This window comes from Galleria mellonella, unplaced genomic scaffold (genome assembly GCF_026898425.1).
Source record: "Galleria mellonella isolate WM207_F2 unplaced genomic scaffold, CSIRO_AGI_GalMel_v1 utg213, whole genome shotgun sequence".
Lineage (NCBI taxonomy): Eukaryota > Metazoa > Arthropoda > Insecta > Lepidoptera > Pyralidae > Galleria > Galleria mellonella.
The window spans coordinates 4,577,870-4,603,002 of record NW_026442039.1 but is presented as its reverse complement, the minus strand read 5'-3'; the positions used below and the strand labels follow the sequence as shown (position 1 = coordinate 4,603,002).

General features: G+C 33.5%; 1 protein-coding gene across 1 annotated transcript in view; it reads right to left on the bottom strand.

Moving 5' to 3' along the window:
* LOC113511904 (GATA zinc finger domain-containing protein 14) overlaps window positions 1–25,133 on the bottom strand; it is a 246,627-nt gene that overhangs the window by 84,504 nt on the left and 136,990 nt on the right. The window contains exon 3 of the mRNA XM_052894486.1: window positions 18,448–18,643. Within this exon, the coding sequence (XP_052750446.1) occupies window positions 18,448–18,643 (196 nt within the window). The remainder of the gene's footprint in view (window positions 1–18,447; window positions 18,644–25,133) is intronic.

Genomic DNA, 25,133 nt, shown 5'->3' with positions numbered 1-25,133 from the left:
AATCTAGTTTTTATTCTCAGCTTTTGCGGCAATATCAATTGTAATAGAATTTACAGACGAGTAACAATTTTCGACTTGCTACATTCATAAACTTAGAAGATTCGATGCGTTACAAACGCGAGTGTTTTTGTTATTATCGAGGTCATAGTAGTGTAAAAATGCTTTTAATACTACAAATCAATTTGTGGCAGACTATTTTTAGATTCTTAGAAATCGTTTTTTTTTATGCAACTTAGAATGGCAAACAAGCTGACGGCCCACCTGATGGAAAGTGGTAACCGTCGCCTATAGACATAAGCAGTACCATGGACATAACATAGTATACTGTTTCGCCCATGATACCCCCTATGCGTTGCCATTCCTGAGGACTCAGGTGTTATTCCTCTGTACCCAGTAAATTCACGCCATGTCCCACCCTTCAAACCGAAACACAGCCATGCAAACACAACTGCTGCACGGTTTAAACACGAATGGGACAGAGGTAGGAGAGGTACCCAAGCAATCGACTTTTGTACAAAGTTTCCCTCTGGTAAAATCGTTTCAAAATTTCAAACAATTGCTAATATTACCAAATATAATAATACAAAACGCTGCATATCATCATCATCATCATCACATCGACCTTTAACTGTCCACTGGTGAACATAAGCCTCCCCCTCGGGGAGTTTTGCTAGTAGTTGCCATGCTTGGCAGGCGGATTGACAATCATAGTGCTTTAGAGATGTTTTAAGAGAGACGCTGCTGTCCATCCCTCGCCCTTCTTTAGTCGCCTCTTACGACACCCATAAGAAAGGAAGGGGTGGCTTATTCTATGCCCGGACCACACGGTCATTGCATATGTATATCCAAATTGTAATTACTATTCGATCACATAAGACAAATGCAACTGACCCTGCATCTACCATTGATGCTTTTGTAGACGATACATTTGTATTGTTAATAATATAATAAGCGGGGGGAAGGGATCGTTAGTAATCCGGGCTACCCTGTAGCAATATACCTTGTCAGGTCGACCTTCAAGCGGTTCCCCCTGGATACCATCGTGCTGAGTTCCAGGTGTATTCATCACGATGGGCTGACTGACCTGCCTTTTTCATTATTCACTTATCATCCCTCACTGGTGCCCCGCCAGCATATACCGTTAGCGCAGGCGGGGTTATCACTCCATTCATCATCCATTCAAAAAAAAAAATAAGCGACTAAACGCTGATAGTAAGTTTAAATAAATACTAATGACTTAAACTTAATAAAACATAAGAAAATTATGTAATGTTATTAATATTTTCTATCATAACTCTAAGCTATTTTTTTTTCTCTAAGAAAACAAGCAATGAGTCCAATTTATATTTTAACAATTATCAAAGCGGGGATCACCTAATGTCATAATTAATACTATATATATATCTTTAAAGAGCAATCATTGCATTCCAGGTGACAGTCTTCTGGTTGCGCGGTCCCAGCATAGAATGGGCCACCCCTTGCTTTCCCGTAGGTGTCTTAAGAGGCAACTAAGGGAATTTAATGGTTAAAAGGTGGGCAGCCTCACTCTTAAAATAACCCCAAAGCCTAACTGCGATAGCCAACCCGCCTGCCAAACGTGGCAACTACTAGCAAAACCTTCCTTGTGAATGAAGGAGGGTTATGTTCTGCAGAGGACAGATTAAAGCTGATATGATGAAAATGATAATGACCTTTTGCAAAATTAGATTGTTTACAGATAATCAAAGAGTCACAGGTAGTCGAATCGTTCTTTCTGCAAGTCTCACAATTTAAATAAACCTTTTACATCAATGAAGCAATTATTTCCCAAACTTTTGCCCAAGTATTTAAAAAATCACCGATCGTATTTTCTTTTTTTTCAAATTATCAATGTAGTTTATGTAACTGTAAAAAAAAAAATTCCAACTCAAAATATTGTAGACAACTCTAAACAGACTAATAAACTACTAGGTATAGTTTATTAAAGTTATATAAATTAGTCAAACTCGATCTTGATCTCTAATGCAAACAAAAATAACCTGGTGTGGTCTTTTACCCTTAAAAACTTTTAATTAATCCACTTATATAAACTCGTAATACTTTTGAAAAATAATTAAGTATCTCTAGAACCGATACGTACCAGGAAAGAATTGGATATGGACAAAGTAATAATTGCATTGTAAAGAGGCATCTATGGCACTGGGTTCTCCCTGTTTATCCTCTAAGATATGCGAGATGAAAAACTTCCTTTTGAACTATTGAGTTGACAATTTATTGGAATAAATTGTAAACTCAACCATATAATTTGACCTACCGCTTTCACTCTCCAATTTCCGGGTTTGTTGGTGACAAAAAACGTACATTCCCTTATAGGGGTTCTAAGTGAAAGGTCGACTTTGTTCTAGCGACCTTTTGTGATTTGAATAGCATATATGGAGACTCCCATGAGCTTAGAGCTTTAACGTTCACATGAAATAGTGGTTTAATTGTATTAAGATAAGACAGACAACTGTCTTAAACGAGAATTGTCGGTAAGTACAACCTACCGACAATTCTCGTTATAACAAGAATTAATGTAAAAATTACACGAAGAGGTCCATCCTAATGTACCATTCTCTAAACCTATCTCTGAAGTAGAATCTGTCTGTGTAAATAGTTTATCGAAACTATTGCTGAATGCAAAAAGTAAATTTAAAGTAAACAGTTAGGATCAGAGTTATTTTAAATTTATAGCTTCATGCCGATTCTTAAACGTGATTTTTTAATGGAACTTTTTTATAACAAAATAATATTATATAATTGGTATCAAAATTTGATATTACTACTATAACCAAAAATTAAACTATCCAGTTAAAATGTTAAATCTTTAAAGATAGAAGACAGCTAGATAGAAGCAGAAGATATCTTTATTATATTTACCAGAATTAAACAGAGTTATCCATTTAGGCGTCTTCGTACAAATACTTTCGAACGTTGGTACATGGACCAATAAATCACGTGATTATTATTGATTTCTTTTAAGCAACTTGATTAAAAATCTACAGTGATTCAAAAGTTTCGTCTTGCTAAGTTTAGCAACGAACAACTGGTTCCTATTAATTCTATTAATATTATCAATGCGAAAATTTGTAATGATAGATGGATACTTGTTACTTTTTTACGAAAAAGCTACTGAATGAATACAGCACATTTGGTATTTGGCTTAGATTATATCCTAACTTAGCACATAAAGTACTTCATGTACATATTCATACTAATTGGGTAAAGTTAAGAATACAGCTAGTATAACTAACTAAACTAGCAAGCTAATATTGGAAATGTTTATGGGCCTACAGTAGCCTCTTACGTGTGGCTTACACAGAATAACAAAGCTATAGCAGTAAATAAACTGCCATAGCATAATGCTGAGTGCTGATCACGTTGGTAACTAATTGTTACAAATTAATATTATTTTCTTTTTTGTTGTTTAAATGGAATTCGATGTCAATAAAGCTTTCTTTCTTTCTTCTTTCCTTTTTTCTTACTATCATAACAATCATATGCTTCATTATCGATGTTGCGTATAAAAAAAATGTAATAGACACTCGTCAATAAGTGCGAGTGTTTCAAACAGAAGTGTTCATGCGTATCTGTATGCGTATTATCAATTATTGCTTTCCACTATTTTTTCTATTGAACGACCTCTGTAGCGCCATAGAAGGCACGTAGCATATAAAAAGATGTGGTAAGTGGATGTAGTTCGATTTTTAAAAAAACTTCACTAAATTGGTCATTTTTGAACACGAGTGAACTGGTACATTTATGTGGTATTTAATATTCTTTTATTTTTATTTATTGTAGAACAGTAATAATATATAAAGAAATATAACAGTGTATAGTAAATGTACAAAGGGGAGTTTAACTTTACAAGAGTTCAATTCTAGCAAATTCAAAGTGGAATGGAGCATCAATGTTAGCAACAATTACTTGTTGTTATTAGTGATATTTCAATTTATAACCCAGTAATAGCCTGTTCCAGTTTTATTTAAAAATAAAACCCCTGCAATGCAGAAGAAGTTAAATATTAGGTCGCTGATAATGCAGCTTTCTGAAGATGAAATAATTTTTTAAATTGGTTAAGTTGTTGATTTTATCGATTATAAACATACAAAAAATCAAATATTTTCTCTTAATATTAATTTAGATATACATATTGCAAACTGCAGACAAGTTTTTTTTTATGTATGATAATGTAATGTTAACCTCGCCTGCGCTAACGGTATACTCTGGCAGGTGAGGGATGATAGGTGAGAATGAAAAGGCAGGTCAGTTAGTCCACCGTGATGAATAAACCTAGACTTTAGCACTATAGTTTCCGGGGTGTAACACGTGGAGGTCGTCCTAATAACATTACAACCAACAATCCGTACCCTACAAACAAGTTAACTACATGTACATAGTAAAGACGGAATGAAAATGTGAAAGAGAATTCATAATATTAATTGTATCAACATTTCTGTCTGCAGTGCTTTATTTAAACAGAATATATCTAATAGTTTTGTTTTATTTGTCGGTGATAGTTAATTAAAATTGACCGTCTAAATATTCTATTGTATGTATTTAATAATATTTCCTTGTTGTATTGTTAGTTTCCTGTAGATATCTTAGGTAACAAACGGATACAGTTTGATATTTATTGTATTCGATTATTTCTACATAGATAATTATTGTGAAATTACGAGGTTTGAAGGTATAATGTTCTAGTCTTTAAATACATAGTGTCTATATACAAATGCTTCGAGAAAAGCGGGTCAACTTTTTTCTACAATTTTGCGTGATAATTATAAGTGTTTCCTTTATAACTTCTATATTTAGTTTGTTTTATAATTTTTGCACCTTTTTAATACGTAAAAACTTAGTTTATCTATTAAATAATTAATTATAGATACACCAAGGTACATTATGTGCGTAAGTTATTTAGTTATTATCTCAAACTAATATTGTTGTTATTCATATCCATTATTATTGTTACCTATATTTTTAAATAATATTTATCATTTGTAGTTTAACCTTCATTTGTATATTTTCTGTAATTCCTTAAATTTATATAAGAAATTTAACTATGTAAAGTACGATAGACTGACCTTCGTAACACAGGATTTTCCTAACATGGAGGCCAGAGACACTTGCTGTGAATCAATATGTAATGTATACGTATCCTGTAATTGCATCTGTATACTTTTGTTGTTGAATAAATTATTATTATTAAAAAAAAAGTATATAGAACACTGATAAAAAACGAAAGAACAAAAAGGTGATCCGTATTTGAGACTCGATGCTTTATCTATATAATCTAAGGATCTAGTCTACAGGAATAGCAACGTATGAGGGGTACCATGGACGTAACAATATTTTCTTCGATTACCATGGTACTGTTCATCTTATTTCATGGGAGAAAAGTGTGACAGATATGTATATATATATGTTCATGTTATCATTTTTTTGTATTAGGTATGTAATATTATACTCGTACTTACAAATTATAACCCGATATTAAAAATACTTTGTAAAATGTTTTGAAAAGTCTTTTTAATCGTAATTTAAAATGATGTACACATTTTCAAAATAATTTAAGTTTGTCGAAATTTAAGTAGATTTTTATTCTTTTAATAATCTTTATTAACCGTAATGTAAAATATAACCGTGTGGTCCCGGCATAGAATAGACCATTCCTTCCTTTCCTGTGGGTGTCCTAAGAGGCGACTAAGGGAATTTAATGGATAAATAAAAACTAACTACAACAACAACATCACTTTACGTGCTTATAGTAAGAGTTGTATCTTCCATCATCAGCTCAGCAACTTGAAATGATAACTACAAGATGCAAATATCTAAATTTGAAAAATTTGATAAAATATGAAACACACACATGTGCCTATGAACTTTGCGGGTTGCCCTTGATTTCCTTGGGTTTTCATCATCAAATCGTAACTTGGTGACAATGGGAATGCCTTAGAAGTATACAATTTCAAATAAAAAAGAATTTTTAAATTAATGCATACGGTCGAACATAACCACCTCCTTTTTTGAAGATGGTTAAAAGTCAAATATATTTTTCTTAAAACTAACATAAAGTGGAAGCGTGGGAAAGCACCAGACACCAGAATAAACAGTTCAATGTACAAACATTATGTACTTCCCTAAAACGTGGTCTCGACCCATGATGCCATTTGAACATTATGATATGCAAATAAAAACCCACAGTGACATCACTCGTACTTTCTATTGCTATTAATGGCGGCAGTTATGTAGTAATGCATCTTCATTTGTCTCTCATAATACCAGGTTGCACGTGTTACCACCATTTTCAAAGGCAAACATAATTAAATGGAAAAGCGAACTTGACTCGACGTATAAATTATAATCGTGTCTGCCCACTAATCGAATAATCTTTCTATTACCGACATATTTAAATGTATATATTGTAAACTATTATAATAAGTATTATAAGTTCACTTCTTAATTCTTTGTGGCCATCTCAAAAGGCCGGCGTATAGATATATATTGTGTTAAACGTAATTATGTACTTTCCCTGCGTTTCACTTACACATGTGTATATTAATATGCTGTTTATAGCTATAGATACAAATAAATGTTTTTAGAAGTACATTGCACCCAAAAAATAAAAACCAATAGACGTGATTAATATACCATTTTTTTTTAATTGGCCCTGTGGTCCCTGCATAGAATAGGCCACCCCTTCCTATCCCGTGGGTGTCGTAAGAACCGATTTAGGGAGGCCGAGGGATGGGCAGCAGCGTCCCTCTTAAAACATCTCTAAAGCCTAACTGCGGTAACCAATTCGCCTGCCAAGCGTGGTAACTACTGGCAAAATCTTCCCTTATGGGGAGGCTTAGGCCCTTATTCCCAGTGAACAGTTAAGGGCTGACATGATGATGATGAATATTACTAGTAATAATAATAATAGGCCACCCCTTCCTTCCCGTTCCCGTGGGTGTCATAAGAAGCGACTAAGGGAGTTTATTCTCGAGCAGCAGCAGCGTCTCCCTTAAAACATCACCAAAAGTCAAACTGTGGTTGCCACCCCACCCACCCACCCACCAAACCTTATAACTACTGGCGAAATCCCCATTGTGGGAAGACTATGTTCAGCAGTCAACAGATAAAGGCTGATAGAATATTAAGACTAATAGATCTAGCGTACATTAAAAAAAAATCTTGTATAATATAAATACATGTTGAAATATAGTCTCGATGTCTTTAGTATAGAATCACACTTTACTTATCCAGCGAGGTGTGATTTTATACAGCCTTTTATTAACTACAAAGAGTTGCCATAAATTTAAAACTGGTGTTGCAATTGAGTACGACAAAAAAATCACTCGAAGCTGACTTCAAAATCTTACTTACTTCGCTTTACTTAATTTTCTTACTTCACAATTGACAGCTTCATTAATAGGATAATTTATTTTACAATTATGAATTTTTAAACAGTATATATAATAAAATATAGGTAACAATATACAGAGCGATATATAAAATCGCGTCTGGCTACATTGCTAACCATAGAACACCTGTCGCACTCAACGTCCGGCTTAAAAGTGTATTATAATTTCACTTTCAGCTATGAAGCAAGTAATTTCATCTATTACCTAGATTGGTAACACGGCAAACCAGTTATTTTATGTTTCATGGTGATAAAAAGGCAAAAATGTCTCGGATCTACTATCTATAACAAAAGTGAGAGAGAACTAACGATAACCATAGCTGCAACCTTGTTTCGGAAATGAACGCAAATAGCTGCAAAACAATTGTTAATAATGTAAAAGTATATATGAAATAAACTGTCTTTTATTCCTATTTTTATTATTATTTTTAAGCTACTTAGAATGGAAAACAAGTTGTCGACCCACTTGATGTAAAGTGGTAACTGTCGCCTATAGATATGAGCTGTACCATGGACATAACAGAGTATACTGTTTTGCCTATGATACCCCCATGCGTTGCCACTTAAGTATTATTTCTCTATACCCTGTAAATTCACTGCCATGTCTCACCCATCAAACTGAAACACAGCCATGCAAACACAACTGCTTTACGGCAGAAACACGAATGGGACAGAGGTGTCCAAGCAAACGAGTTTTGTACAAAGTCTCCCTCTGGTGGTGAGATAATTATTCAAGATTGTCACAGTTTTTGTGCCGAATGGTTAATACTAGGCTTGGAGTAACGATCTAATAATTTGCCTGAAGACGCCTCGATCAGAGGTGAAACACGTATCGCAAAACGTGCGCAAACAAAATGGCAGTCGGAGATTAATTGTGGAACTTCTGGTAGTAATAGTGGTGGTCAATCTTAGAGCGTTGACAGTCTTACGTATATTAATGGTAATGGAATTCTTAGAAAAAATTGCAAATAAAAGTACCCGTAACCGGCGAGCGTGTATGAAAAGATTGATGAATGTAGAAGAAACGAAAGAGGTTTGTTTGAATCGAAGCATTTGGCGTTCCATTGTTTCTGCCTACCCTAATGGGAGACAGGCGTGACAGATATGTATATATGTATGTATGTATGGAATTCTTCCTACTCTTATCCCAATTATTGTATGGGGTCGACGTAAAATGTTTTTTATCCATATTACAAACAGATTTGGCTTATTTTTACGACTGACCGCCTGTCTGACGTCAATCCTCTTTTGTAGCGGAATTAAACAAAATAATTCTAATCTAATAACCAGCATTACTTATAATTTTATTATAAGGAAGCATTTATGAAGAAAGCTAATGATTACAAGTGGAACATTTTACGACAGTAATCGTATTCTATTTCTATAATTTAAACGTGCAGCTTTAGGCGTCAAACCGATAATGGGTGGCAAATCACAAATTACAAGGCATCGAGCACCCTTGGCAACTAGTAACGTCACTTTTAAAACGGCCATTTGCATTACAAAACTGCATATCAACAAACGTAGCAATTATACGTAGTAACTCTTGTGTTTGACTGGTGTACAGGTTGAAATGGAAACCGTTTGCATCCTTTTATGGGACTGGTATAACGGAATGTTGATTTTTCCAAATAAACATGGGTCGAATAATGAAAAAAAAAACTCTAATTAGTATTGCAAGCTTTTTGATATTTTCATATCCATGTTTCCAAAATCGAATTGAAAAAATATTTCTTATCTAAAAGGATATACTTACAGATTAGTCTCATAAAAGTTTTATCAAAGTAGGTGCAGTAGTTCAGTTTATAAATAAATATGATTGGAGGGCGAGGGATGGGCAGCAGCGTCCCTCTTAAAACATCTCTAAAGCCTAACTGCGGTTGCCAATCCGCCTGCGAAGCGTGGCAACTACTGGCAAGACTCTCCAACGGGAGGCTTATGTTTAGCAATGGACCATTAAGGACTGCTGTGATGATGATGATGATAATAAATATATATTTTTGATAAAAAATTTCCTCAAAACTCTATGTATATAATCATAGAAATATGTGAAATGAATATTAAAGACATTTATTAACTCTGATAAATTCCAAGATAATTCTCAATATATACATATTTTTTTATACAACTTAGAACGGCAAACAAGCTGACGGTCCACCTGATGGAAAGTGGTAACCGTCGCCAATAGACATGAGCAGTACCATGGACATAACAGAGTATACTGTTTCGGCCATGATACCCCCAATACGTTGCCATTCCTGAGGACTCAGGTGTTATTCCTCTGTACCCAGTAAATTCACACCATATCCCACCCTTCAAACCGAAACACAGTCATGCAAACACAGCTGCTTCACGGTTGAAACACGAATGGGACAGAGGTACCTAAGCAATCGACTTTTGTACAAAGTCTCCCTCTGGTATATATTATGTTAGTTACGTAATAAAATCCACGTACGAGTATGAAGCCGAGAGAATCATGCCCTAATAATTACGATCTATATCCGATATGTCATGTATAAATTCGACTGTGCATTGCAAATAGCCAATCTTACTTATCGACCGATCATTACATATTATACAATGAATATAAATGTTACACGTTGATAGCAGATAATAAATTAATGGTATACATATTGCACGATTGTGCATGATGCTATTATGTAAAGTATTGTCGAGTGGAATTGTTTGTACTAAGTAACAGGAGAAGCATTTTTTTTTACAACACAGGGGGCAGGGGGAGAAGGGATTGTTAGTAATGCGGATTATCAGTTCCATTGCTAATAATATACCCTAACAGGTCGACCTCCCCGTGGTCTCCCCTGGAAACCATCGCGCTGAATTCCAAGTGTATGCATCACGATGGGCTAACTGACCTGCCTTTTCATCCTCACCTATCATCAACCACTGGTGCCCCGCCAGCGTATACCGTTAGCGCAAGCGGGGTTACCATTCCATTATCATCCATTAAAAAAAAAACACAGGGGGCAAACGAGCATGCGGCTCACCAGATGGTAAGTGACTACCGCCGCCCATGATCACCCACAACACCAGCGGCATTGCAGGTGTGCTGCCGGTTGGCATTCTTACATATCTGTATTCCGGTTTGAAGGGTGAAATATGGCAGTGAAATGATATGAGCAAAATTATTTCAGATTCATCACCATGGCCAAAAAGTCGACACATAGCACCACTAATGTTGCGGGACTCCGTTGACTACAAAGACCGCTTATCATCAGGCAGATTTTTTAATTGTGTAATGTATGTACCAGAGGGGGACTTTGTATAAAATTCGTCGGCTCGAATACCTCTATCCCGTTCGTATTACTGTAGTAAAGCAGTTGCGCTTCTATGACTGTTTTTTGGTTTAAAAGTTGGGATATGGCAATGAAACCTGTAATTGCATCCACGTACGGCCTTTTGAAGGTGTCAGCTTATTTGTTATTTTAAGTTGCATAAAAAAAATTATGTTAAATCCAGTTATAGTATTAAAGAATTGTCTCCGAGCAAGAGCATAGGTTGAAAAAAAAGATTATCAAATTGTACATACAAATTGTACATCACGTGATTATCATTACACGTAACAACATTGTTTTTATTATATGTATATACATTATAGTAATGGAAGAGAAAAACATATTACGCCGATTCCAAACAATAATTGGAATAAGGGTAGGTAGGTCTCATATAAATCCTTTAATTTCTTTTTAAATATTAATTTAAAATAATTTATAAATAAGTCGTATAGTTTAAAAACATTAAAATATATCTAAAATATTAATATTAACAGTATAAACATAATTTATGAATTTAATAAACCCAGATTGCAGTGATATAAGTGAAGTAAGCACCATTCAGTGAAACATTCTTTAAATTGTGACACCGGACCCTAGTTTTCTCTGATTTATTCGCTGTTTAGAACTTTAAACGCCCTTTATCGAATCATAACTTATAAAATACAGAGAAAAGGTGGCGAACATAACAAGACTGCGAACATACTGGGCGAGATTTACTAGAACGGGTATAATGGATTAATGGAAACCACCGTCCCACCCGCTAAGTTACTATGCATAGTAATGATGATAAATCTCACTGGCAACCAGTGACTGTGCACCCGGTAGCTTTTTATTTTTTTTCTTTATAGTTTAAACCAGGAATTCTTCAAGTTGATTATGAAAGGGTGTTTAAAATTTGCTCCTTGCAATTTGTATTTGGAATTTGTTCTTTTTAATTATTAGCTTTAGTGTTTTTTTTTTTTTTTTATTATTGTTAAATATTTCTAGTTTCACATCGCTGAAGCGGACGTCAGAAAATCAGCACTGTATATATGCGTCTCGTTGAGTACATATATAGCAACAGCTGAGGCAGCTACTATTACCTAATATATAATTCTTTCTTTGTGTGTGTCTATTCGTGTGTTTATTCTATACCAATTTTATTTAGATTAAAGGTGAATTTTTTTATTGTAATAAAATCTTATATTGTTTATATTTTAGCTAGAAACTAGCCTAACCCACAGAAAACTTACATTTAATACTCGTATTTAACACTGTAAATATCACAATCAATTTTACTTTTAAATTAACTTTTAACTGTCTGATAGTTTGTAAACACCTATGAATTAATCATTAACATATTAATAACTGCTAAAAAATACATTTACGGTCATACTTTTAAAATGCAACGAGCGTTTTACTTTAAATGTGATATTACGAAATAAGCGACCTCTTATAAAGTTAATGATAGGTTTTTGGTTTTTATTCAAGACATAATAATGATCTGATAAATACAAATTATGAGTATACTTACCATAATCAGGTATCGAACTTAACATTCGTATGGAGTTTTATTATATAAAGTACATAATTGTTCACTTTCTTTCATATTAAAAATGTATAATGATTGTAAAAAAAAAAATTTTTGTTCTCCTATATCTTTATAGGCATTTTATTGCTGAAGTACATAAATTAAATTAAATATAAATAGATAATTATAATCAATATTAACACTTTAAAGTTAAATTTATTTTTAATTTTTTAAATTTATATTTAATTTTAAATAAATGCGATAGTTTGTGAGGATAGATAGAGTTTTGTTCTTTCTGGCTTTCATGAATTTTTTTATGCAACTTAGAATGGCTATCAAGATGACGGCCCACCTGATAGAAAGTAGTAACTGTCGCGTATAGACATGAGTAGTACCATGAATATATGTAACAGAGTATACTGTTTCACCCATGATAACCCCCATGTATTGCCATTCCTGAGGACTCAGGTTTTATTCCTCTGTACCCTGTAAATTCACTGCCATATCACACCCTTCAAACCGAAACATAGCCATGCAAATACAACTGCTTCACAGTAAAAACACGAATAATTATTGTAAATTTATTTTTAATCTTAAATATACGCGATAGTTTGTAAGGATAGACGGATCTTTGTTATCTTTGTCTTTCACGAAAAAACTATTGAAAGTATTTGAATCATATATATTTATGCACGTATTAGTTTTATTAAACCGAATTAAAACAGAAAGGGGTTAATCATTAACCTTAAAATTTGGTGTACACATTATATAGGATGGAGAAGAATATAGGCTGCACAGGTAGTATGTGAATGTGAAAGGGACTCCATTTTCCGCACTTAGCCTCTCATTTGGGCCATTGTGTGCTGCACAGGTAGTAATATAATAATGTATTTTATAACTAGCGGCCCGTCCCGGCGTCGCACGGGTGGACATTTTTACATTTTAAAAAGTGGCCATTAAGGCTGCACTCGCGACGGAAGCTTAAAAATGGAGTAACTTCTCCCGTTTTCCCAACATTTCGCTTCACTGCTCTGCTCCTATTGATTGTAGCATGATGAAAAGTATACTATATGGGCAGGTGCCCAGGAGTATGCAAAAATGTTACTGATTGCATTTTTAACATCAGTATCGATCACTAATCACCCCCTGATAGTTATTTTGGAAATATATTTCATGTACAGAATTGACCTCTCTACAGATTTATTATAAGTATAGATATATTCAATTATAATATTATTTAATTTTGATTTTTATTAACCTAGAAAAGAAACGGAAAGATACACATTTACATTATTTTTTTCAAATTCAGCAAGTCTTCACCGTGGTGTGTGTCCATTCTTTATTTAAACTAATGACTAATTCACGACAATTCTCGACACTTTCTTCCCGGACCGTCCTTTGTTACGTTACGTTTCCGTAAAATCCTGCCATTTGTCAAAATCTACGACGCGTTCGTGTATGTTTATCGCTTTGTTTGACCAAGTGCTTGTCAGAAATGAATTTATCTGTTATTCGTGACAATGACAATCGCGAAAGATGAATTATTGTGACATATTGTGAGTAAGTAGACATTGGAACGTGATGCCGGCAGATTTAACTTTCGTGCTGGAATTTTATTTTGCATTTTTATTCGACTGCCAAAGAAAGTTAGGTTATGTTTTTTTTAGATGTAGTGGTACGGGGATAGGTATAACGTTTATACCAAATCTAAATCCCGTGATTAGTACATATAAAATTTAGCTTAAAAGGTAAATCGAACTTTGAGAATAATATTTTTTAACTGATCATACTAAATCGATCACGTAGTTTAAATTAATTAAATGCACAAAAGAATGGTTTTTTTTTCATGCTATGCTTATCGTAGAAAGCTGTAAACTTTCTTGAATACTATCATATAATTTATATGTAAATATATTTATAACTTCGACGTAAAGCTTAGAATAGTCTGGAATAAAAATAATGATCATATCTTCTATCAAAAACTTAAAAATGTTTAATTTTAGAATTTTTAAATCAATATTTTTGTGACGTTCTCACACTCCATTGTCCCTCATTCATTATAAGATAATGCATTTTAATATATTATTAAATTAAATATAAATTAAATAATCATACCTACATACGATGAAATATGTGTTTAAAAGTGGATACAAATAAGGGCAAGAGAATGCCCAAAAGATGGATAGCAGTGTGAAAGCGATATTATTAATGCTTGTGGCATGACAAGTGGGGTAACTGAATCAAGATCATTCAAAATGAAAGGCAAAACGTGTATTTTGATACTGGTAGTTGTTGACTTTTGGTGGAATTTCAGAGTTATGTGTAAAAAATGTCAATGCTTCTCTCTGATATATTTATTTTACTAAGAAAGCTTGTAAGAAAACTATAAATAATATTTTATCACTGCAAATTTCTCTGTTACTTAAAACGAATATACATGAAAACTAAGCTTGTAAACGTGTTGAAAACAGTACTAATAAAAATATTTATTATTAGCCAATCCCCTGCCAGGACTTTGTTCCAGAAAAATAGACATTTCTGTCGTGACAATCAATGGTGGCAATATTAGCATGTGGCTAAAAAAGAATAAATTTTAACGACTACAAAAATCTGCGCATTTTTTTTACAACACAGGGGGCAAACGAGCATGCGGCTCTCCTGATGGTAAGTGACTATCGCCGCCCATGGTCACTTACAACACCTACGGCATTGCAGGTATCATATATTATAGGTATATATTTATTTAATAGAAAATTTGCACGTTAATCTCTTAGATTAAATAAAAAAATACACCCTCATTCCAGCAAGTAAAGTGCTCGTTGCATTTATCGTATTTTAGTAAACCTACCTAACCTAACAATTGGGGGGAAGGGGTTGTTAGTAATGGGAATTAGTAATCCCATTGCTATCAATATATCCTGGCAGGTACTTCCTCGCGGTCCTCCCTGGAAACTATCGTGCTTAATTCCTTGCAAATTCATCACGATGGTCTAACTGATCTGCTTTTTCATCCTCACTTATCATCCTTACCGTCCCATTGTCATCCATAACAAAAACCTAATTATTAAGTACATACATACCAAGACATACTTAGATGTATGTATGTAAACGTGATCAATGTCACATCAGTATGTCATTAAAAATATGAATGACACATATTGACGTACGCACACATAAATTAAGTGTACTTATGGAGATGCATCATTATTTTTTTTTATTACAATACACTTCATTAATAATGTATGATCTGCAAAATCAATGTCATCCATTTATATAATAGTGTTTAGATATCTCACACCACGTAACATAACAATACGTATAATAAAATATTATGCATAACTTGCCAACTATGTATGTATGTATGTTAATACATTAATTATAATTCAGATTATGATAAGGCTAATCTGTATAGATCCCAATTTGAGAGTCAAGAATTTTAAACTCGTGATGAGAGTGTGGCTTACTGCTTTGAATGTGACATAAAATTGTAATTCCATGATTTTTTTAATGGGTGATAATGGAATGGCTAAATCTTTTTGCAATATGGAATAAAACATTACGCCGACCCCATATAATAATTGGGATAAGGGTAGGAAGATGATGGGTGATAATGGAATGGTAACTCCGCCCGTGCTATCGGTATACACTGGCGGGCCACCAGTGAGAGATAGGTTAGGATGAAGCAGCTCAGTTATGGATCGTGATGAAATCAATAAGAATTGTTCATGATGGTTTCCAGAGGGAATCACGTGGAGATAAACCTAATAGGGTATATTGTTAGCAATGAGACTGTCAAACTCCATTGCTAACAATCACTTTCTCCCTTCCAATGGTGATTTGAAAAATACTGTTGTTTAATTTTAACAGTACTAATAGATTAGCGCCTTTTGTTTTTTTTTTTTATACAACTTAGAGTGGCAATCAAGCTGACGGCCCACCTGATGGAAAGTGGTAACCGTCGCCTATAGACATGAGCAGTACCATGGACACAACAGAGTATATTAGAGTAGAGGTCGAATGTATGTACATAGAATTAAAAAAAAAAAAACGCTAAATACGTGAAATAGAACATATCCAGATTTTTTTATTTTTTATTTTTTGTTTATCTATTTGTCTGTTTGTTGTTGAAACTGTTGGGTCGATTTAAATGAATATTTCCATGGTGGCACCTTATATCCCCAGATACTTTTTATTAAGGAAAATTAAAGAGTTCCCATAGGATAGTTATAAAAACTATAGTAACTTATACAGCTTAGTACACAACCTACTTAAGTAAAGTCATTTCGATCTAAGACAAAGACTAAGAACGACACGTCATTTATTAATTTTGGTTCAGTATTCCTAGATATCGCCGTGTCGATCCCGGCATAAAATGGGCCACCCCTTCCTTTCCAACTAAAAGCCTAACTGCGGTTGCCAACCCGTTTGCCACGAGTGGTAATTAGATAGATAGATAGATAGATAATTTATTTGCATTACTTACAGCACACAAATTACAACATACATTGATATACAAAAAAAGCGAGATAATATAAATGATAAAAAAAATACACAAAGCTAAATACAATTTTCGTTTGTGAGTGTGCCATAGCAATACAAAATGGCCACAACTCAGTTTATTGCTTCGCCCTCAAAAGAGCAAAGCACTGATATTCTGTTGCTACCAAAGGGAATAGGGTAACAATAAAACAATATTACCAGATTATCCGTACAATAAAAAAAGATAGATATACAGTAAACAGACAGATATGACAGTTTATCTAGCAGACAAATGGAACATAGAGGTAACTTGCAAGAATGTCTAACTTTTGCCTACTATTGACAACACTCCCATTATGGGGAAGGCTTATGTTCAGCAGTGGATACTTAAGGGCTTAAGGGCAGGACATAATAATTTTTAGACATAATAAGTAGGTAGGTGTATACATCGATACATACTAAACAGAAATAACAAATACCTCGCGGACAAAGTTGCAGGCAACTATTAAGTAGTAAATAACAATAATTTACAAAAATACTATTAAAATTGAAAAAAAAAAACTAAAAGATCTCATAATAAACGTAGAGCAATTACAATTGCATAGTAACTGGCGGCCGTCCTTGCAAGGCCGGACGGTGCAACGGTGGGCGTCTTGTTTGCGTAGGTGAATGTACTGGGTACACTGTAAACTTTAATACTGTTCAATAGTGAAATAGCCTTTAACTGGTTTCGTAGTTTTGGTACTGATTTAAGATATAAAACGTTATGTTTGATACCAAGGTGGAGCAAAACATTTTTAATACTAGCTTTTGCCTGCGACCTCGTCCACATGACCTGGGCAGACAATAAGTAGCCTATGTTCTTTTTCATCCTATATAATATATATGCTGTTACTATGCACTGCTGAACATAGGTCTTTTCCTATTGGGGGGTTTGCTAGTAGTTGCCATGCTTGGCGGGTAAATTGGCAGCTGCAGTTAGCCTTTGATATTTTATGAGGGACACTTCTGCCCATCCCTTGACCATAAAGTACCCTTACTTGCCTTTTACGACACCCACAGGAAAGAAAGGAGTGGCCTGTTCTATGCCGGGACCACGCGGCATATAAATAAAATATCATATCTACTGTGTATCAAATTTCATTGAAACCGTTTAATGGTTTTTGCTTAAAAAAGTATTATATATCTATCCATACATGGATGTATGTACTTACAAACTCGCAACAATATAGTATATATGTGTATACCATAATCGATGGTAATTGATATAGCCGTTAAAGTGCCAAGAGGTAAGAAACGATCAAAGAAAACTCAGTTTTACATTTATAATATTAGTAATGATTTTTCTTTAATACACAAATTATATATATTTACTGAATTTACGTGAATTTACTGGGTACAGAGGAATAACACCCGAGTCTTCAGGAATGACAACGCATGGGGGGGATCATCGGCGAACCAGTATACTCTGTTATGTCCCTGGTACTGCTCATATCTATAGGCAACGGTTACCACTTTCCATCAGGTGAGTCTTCAGCTTGTTTGCCATTCTAAGTTATATAAAAAAAATATTATTCTAGCATAAAATAGCTATTTGATAATAAAGTCTGATATAAATATAGCTAGCTAACGACTAGTCCAAGTTTCATCCGGATTTTGAAAATAAAATAGATACAATGAATGAATCATTCTTTTAATATAAAACTATTATTATATAAGTACCTCATTTATGTACTTACCCAATCCGCATATCAAGTATGTAGGCGGGGGCTTCAGCACCGACCGAGCGTACGCCCCGCGAACCGTCTCCAGAGCCCTGGGTGCTCCGGCCACCAGTAGTACTCCCGGGGACACGTACCCAGCATACCTCAGCTCCGTCGTGGCGGCCGCCAGAGCTCCAGCCCACCAGCATTTTGCGTTCGCTGCTAGGAAACTCTGTGGAAAAAATAAAAAAAGTTCTTATTAAAAAGAATATAAATTTAAGGGAAGAATGACGTTAATTCTTTAATTATTTAATTCTGACATCTTCCGTGACGCAATGGTATGTATACTGTTTTGCGTAAGGAGACGCCAAGTTCGATTCTCGGTCGGGCCAAATTTTTTCTAAATAAGCTTGTGTCTGAGTGTTCTGATTTGTATCCTCAGGTGTTTATTGGCTGATTTTTCATAGTGCAGGATTTTTTTATGAAACTTAGAATAGCAATCAAGTTAACGGCCCACCTAATGGAAAATGGTAACCGTTGCCTATAGACATGAGCAGTACCATGAACATAACGGACTATACTGTTTCGCCCATGATACTTCCCATGCGTGGCCATTCCTAAAAACTCGAGTGTTATTCATCTGTACCAATTCACTGCCATATCCCACCCTTCAAACCGAAACACAGCCATGCAAACACAACTGCTTTGCGATAAAAACACGAATGAGACAGAGATGCCCAAGCAAAAGACTTTTGTACAAAGTTCTTTATTTGAAATTTCAAATAACATAAAATCCAATTGGCGGTGTGTTTTTTATCACTTCATTACATTCCTATTTACCAAAAAAAAAAAAAAACAGTTGGAATTATGATTATTAAATGTGAAAGGAGGAAATTATGATAGGATTGATGCAATTGCATCTGCAACACCAAACGTTAGATACAGATTTTATAAATGTGTGTACATCACCATGCTTATCAAGCGTGGGCTCGACTGACTTGGCAATAATAATATTTCTGTTCAGTGATAAGTGCTATGAGAGGTGGAGGTCAAACATAGCGTGTAATATGACTATAAATCTATTTATTAACGAGCATTACAAATCAACAATTTCTATTTTCCCTCGAGAACGTTAGTTTAAGCATATAGTTATTATGTATGCACTATTTTCAGCGGATTTTAAAAATAGTTTTAAAGTTTCGCGTTGTTTTATTATCGCTTAAAGCCTCGATTATATATTTGAAAAATTTAAAAAAATTACAAAATACTTGTATAGTAGGAATTACGAGTATATTTGCTGACTGTGCTTGTCGTTTCCTACAATTGTCCAACTTATCCTGAATCTTCTTAAAAATTAAGGTATAAAAAAGTCTTTAATTAGTATTTTTTTTTCTATATGTATAAAATGTACGTTATTTTTAGTAACTTTAATCAAATTTAATTAATTATTTATAATGTTTACTCTTGCATAAAAAGACTACCATAATTAGCGAAAGTTTTTTACATCAATCATAATAATTTTATTAACATTGTACATAATATGTGTATACTAAATTTTATAGTCATTAGTTAAGCTGTTTAGGTGCTATAACGTAAGAAACAAACTCATTTCCACATTTATAAGAGTATGACATAAAATACTCATTTTTTTTTTTTATTTCTTAAGCTATGTTTATTTAGAAAGAAATTTCCGTTTCACTAATAAAATACTTTCTTCAAAGGATGCTAATAATTTAAATTTCACCTCAACAATGCGTTATATTTTAAATTGAGACGGAACGAGTCTCGCCTCTATGTTAGATAATACAGATATTTACAGAATGTGCTCAGCCAAGTGTGAACCGGCCGAGTGTTTCAAGAATTACAATGGTAAGAGTTCACAAATGACCCAGAACGCACGGCCTAGTAATTGTGAGGTCTTTTGAGTTGAGGCGGTACACTACTTAGACACTCGTACAATGCTCTTGTAATTAAATAATTTTATTGAAGTTGGTAAATTAAATTAGAGAGAAATCTATCCTTCATATTTTATTTTTGCAAAGTTGAATCTGTATGCAGACACAATATTGCGTTCGAAATTCAAAAATATTTAGGTTAAGGACCTGCAATCCTCTTTCTACGACCAGGAGATTTTGTATAACTCCTTGAGTTATAACATGAGATGTTATGCCGAACTGAAACAATTGGCATAAGGCTAGGAAGATAATGATGGTAATAATGTACTATGTTTTCTGTACTAGTCGTTTCTGCTGTTGCTGCTGTTAAGCATTTAAGCTCATATGACCCATTCGTGGTTCAACCGTAAAGCAGTTTTGTTTGCATGGCTGTGTTTCGGTTTGAAGGGTGGGATATGGCGTGAATTTACTGGGTACGGAGGAATAACACCTGAGTCCTCAGGAATGGCAATGCATGGGGGTATCATGGGCGAAACAGTATACTATGTTATGTCCATGGTACTACTCATGTCTATAGGCGACAGTTACCACTTTCCATCAGGTGGGCCGTTAGCTTGTTTGCTATTCTAAGTTGTATAAAAAAAATGTCTGCATCGATTTGAAAGGTGTGATATAGCAGTGAAATTACAAAATGTAAAATAACACTCCAGTCCTCAGAAATGGTAATGCTTGCGAGGAATTGCGGGCATTCCAAGGTATTACGTGATAACTATGATACTGTTTATATGTGACAGTTACCACTTTCCATGAACTGAACTGTCAGTTGCTTTGCCATTCCTAGTCTAAGTTGCATTGTTTACCAAAAGATGATTTTGTGTAAAGTTCTCTACTAAGGAACCTATGTCCTACTTGTGATCTGCCTCCTAACAACTGTGCTTGCATGGCTATTTTAATTTAAAAGACCAAATATGACAATGAAATTGCGAAATAGAAAGGAAGGAGTATTATGGGGTCATACAAATTGTATCTGTGATTTATATTTTCCATCAGGGATGGTCGTCAATTGGTTTGCATTCCGAATTGCATAATAAAATTAAAATCGTTTTTAATTTCAGTTAATTATTATTTTTAGTATTTTGTAAGTTGATATTTTATCTAATCTATTAAATGCCAGTATCCACTTATATCCTGTTTCTTATATACCAGGAATATTAAATCCAAGATTTTCTCATATTATTAATTTCATCACATAAAACGTTGTCTTCATTAGCAGTAAATTTCATACATTAAACGCCTACATTAGTTGGTTCCAAGATACAAATTACAAATGTGTATTTTAGAAATACATATCTATTTCTGCAATAAGTTTTATTGTAGACATAATTTAACTCTGGCCAGCTACTTGTTCATTTAAAAGGTATAATAGATAAAAGGGAAAAAATATTTTAGTAAACAAAGTTAATAACCAATAGCTATAACAATTTAAAAGTGTGTTCAGCAAAAAAAAAGGCAATATTAGTCAAGATCAACGTGAGGAAGATTGCACATTCCTTGTATTCGATGCAACAAAATGCCATAAGAATTGTCGATGGTCTCAGAATCACTAGTGATATCAAATAAAACAAGAATAAGAATAACTTTATTTCCTTATACAAAATCTGGGAAAAAACTGTGCTTCTGCAGCTATTCTCTGTGTATTCTAATACTTGTATCTTGGACTGTGCTTAGAGAAATTGTTAAACATTATGCCCACCGGCTCCATGGCATTTTCTACTATCGCGACATTAAAAGAGAGTTCATACCCATACCTCAGTCCTGATGGTAGTTTAATGAATGAGCTTCCACCTCTGGTTTTTCCAAGATTCTACAGTATGGGGTTCTTCAAAAAAGGGGTAACAAGTTTTTTTGCAGGTTTAGCAACATACGCGTTACGGGCTTAGCGTTACGGGCAATTATAAACTTGTTTGCTACGACCTAGTAGTATAAAAAATACCTATTTAATTTATTTATTTATAACATCAGATAAGTTTCCAATTATAACGATAGTCAAATAATGACTATTTTAAAAATAATCTGATCTCTTTAAGCTCGTTTCGTAATTCGGGCGGTGTTCATTTCAGGACGCAAAGTGCATAGTTTTGCAAGCGGCCGAAATGCCAAGAGCTCTTTGATCTGGTCAAGGACTACGGACGTAATTCGAACGGATCAGCTTTCCGACGTGAAATGACCTGAGTGATCGAAAAGGCATATGTTGAAAATATGACAACTGCATTTTATTTTAATTACTAGTTTTTTCTCGCAACTTTGTCCGCGTGATCTAAATAAAAAGTAACCTTATATCCTTATCCATCTTAAATACATATCTACATACATAATTGGCCAAACTGTTAAGATGTAACAAATAAGCAAAAATAAGCTTACATCCATATTTACACCAATAGTAAGAAATGATTTCATTTATAAATGTTGCTAGAAGTATAGAGTTACAAAATTAATAATAGAGTAATTATAATTTAAGATTTCGTTCTAAAATACAAATAAAACTTCAATTACAATAATAAATATGAGATAAATGATCACAATGATCAATTCACAATTTATGATACTTGCAATACCAAGCAAAATAATGACCCACCTGATAGAAATAATAATGGGTTTTCATCATAAACAACACCATATGAGATCAACATCAAGGTAAGCCCTATTGATTGCAAACAGCAAATCCTTATATTTTTTTAGATGACTCAAAAATTCAAATGAACTCAAACACTGCCTCGTGGATCATACAGTTCATAATGGCGGTGTTTATTGATAGACAGAATCATTAACAAGTACATAACTCCTAAGAGAAAACTAGTTTGGACTATAAAGAGTAAATTACTAGAATAATAACTACAGAATATTATGCAGATTAGAATTTTCCATGGCGTAAATCAAATAAGTTTTGAGAAAGTAGACGAGAAGCGTCGGCTGTGTTGACTAGACGGATGCGTTATGGTGTAAAGAGAAAATAATTAGTAGGTACGTTTGATTACACAAGGTTATAAAAACTCGTGTTTAGGATAGGGCGCGCTGTTATAGCCGGAAAATATAATTTTATTATACAACAAATAGGATTTGTCTCCGCAAAAAATGTACACTTCAATAGCGAAGTAATTAAGATGAGAACAATACGGGAGCAAAATCTATTGATTGCAAAGAATACTTATCAAATTTGGTTTAACTTGTGTAAAAATATCACGTAACATAAAATATACATATGAATGCAGGATCTTCTTTGTTATAGTAGATTAAAATACAACAATTTATTGGACAGCTATCTTTTAATATTATAAAAAAAAAATTATAAGTCTACCTTAAATAGTATAAGTCTCTAACTATTATGTCCAATACGCTTACCAAAGAACAGTATTCGATATTTAAAACATTAAATAGTTTCTATTATATATTTTTACAATTGTCTTTATTTTAAATATACATAATTAACTGATTTTTAAAATGATTATTTGTATTTAAATACGCTATCGGGGCTTAACGCGATGAAAAAGTTTTGCAGGTAGCGTCGGTAATAAAGAAGCAGCTATGTAGGTATTATTTATTTACAAAAATTTTTCATCGAATTTTCCAATATTAAGTCCCGATAGTGTATTTAAATATCTATAAACAACGCAAAAGTTTAAAATTAACTACGATTATTTATTTGTTTTGAGCACGTCGAGATACATAAAAAAATGTTTAAAATTTTTTAACGTTAGAAATGTCCTTTTGCCAAAACGAGACAAAACCAAATTAAACCTTTCACTTTATAATTCTGCTGCAGCCTTTGCCCATTTATGTTTTAATTATATATAAAGATTTTATTTTATTATATACCTATATAAATTTTAACTCATGTTCGCATCCCTAATGTAAACTACCATTGCCTCACAGTATACTATCACAACAACGTCGACGATACGTTTCAAAACATGTCCAAGTTTTTGCCGTACGATGCCGTCATTCACCTGGTGAGTCGTGATCAATAAAATAAAGTGTAATTTGCAATAAACCATTTATCCTCAAACTGTTACACAATTTATAAGTATTTTAACGAGCTCCTGTGTTTAATAATATTTGATTCTAAGATTATGATACTATAAATTTTTTTAACGAGATTTTTTAAAAACTTTGAATGATGATCAATTAAAGTAGATTCATAGAAAACTAAAATATATATCGTAGATATAAATTCCTAATACCTTATCTATTATAAACTTTGCATTTGAAGCTTTAAATTTACTTTAATAAACACTAGCTATTCTTATACATACAGTATTATCATGTCAGCCGTTACCTGTCCACTGCTGAACATAGGCCTATATAAAGTATACTATGTATTAGTTACAATATGCCTGTACACCAAATTTTATTCAAATCTGTTCAGCCATTTAAAGTTTTTTTTTATATACCATTGAGGTGGCAAACAAGCATACGGGCCACCTGATGGTAAGCGGTTACCTTAGCCTATGAACGCGTACAATACCAGCGGTATTACGCGCGCGTTGCCGACCCTGAAGAAATCTCTATACCACCCTTTTAAAGAACCCCATGCTGTAGTCACTTGGGAAAACCTCGACAGGGAGCTCATTCCATAACCTGAATGTTCGTGGGAGAAAACATCATTATATAAACGTAATTTTAACATTTAAACATCTTGTTATCAACAACTTTAATTATCGCTTAAAACATCAATGAAATAATACATCTATATACTTAGAAAATATTATAATGATATAACTATGTGTGTTGAATACATACACAGCAAATATTTAATAATAACGGAATCAA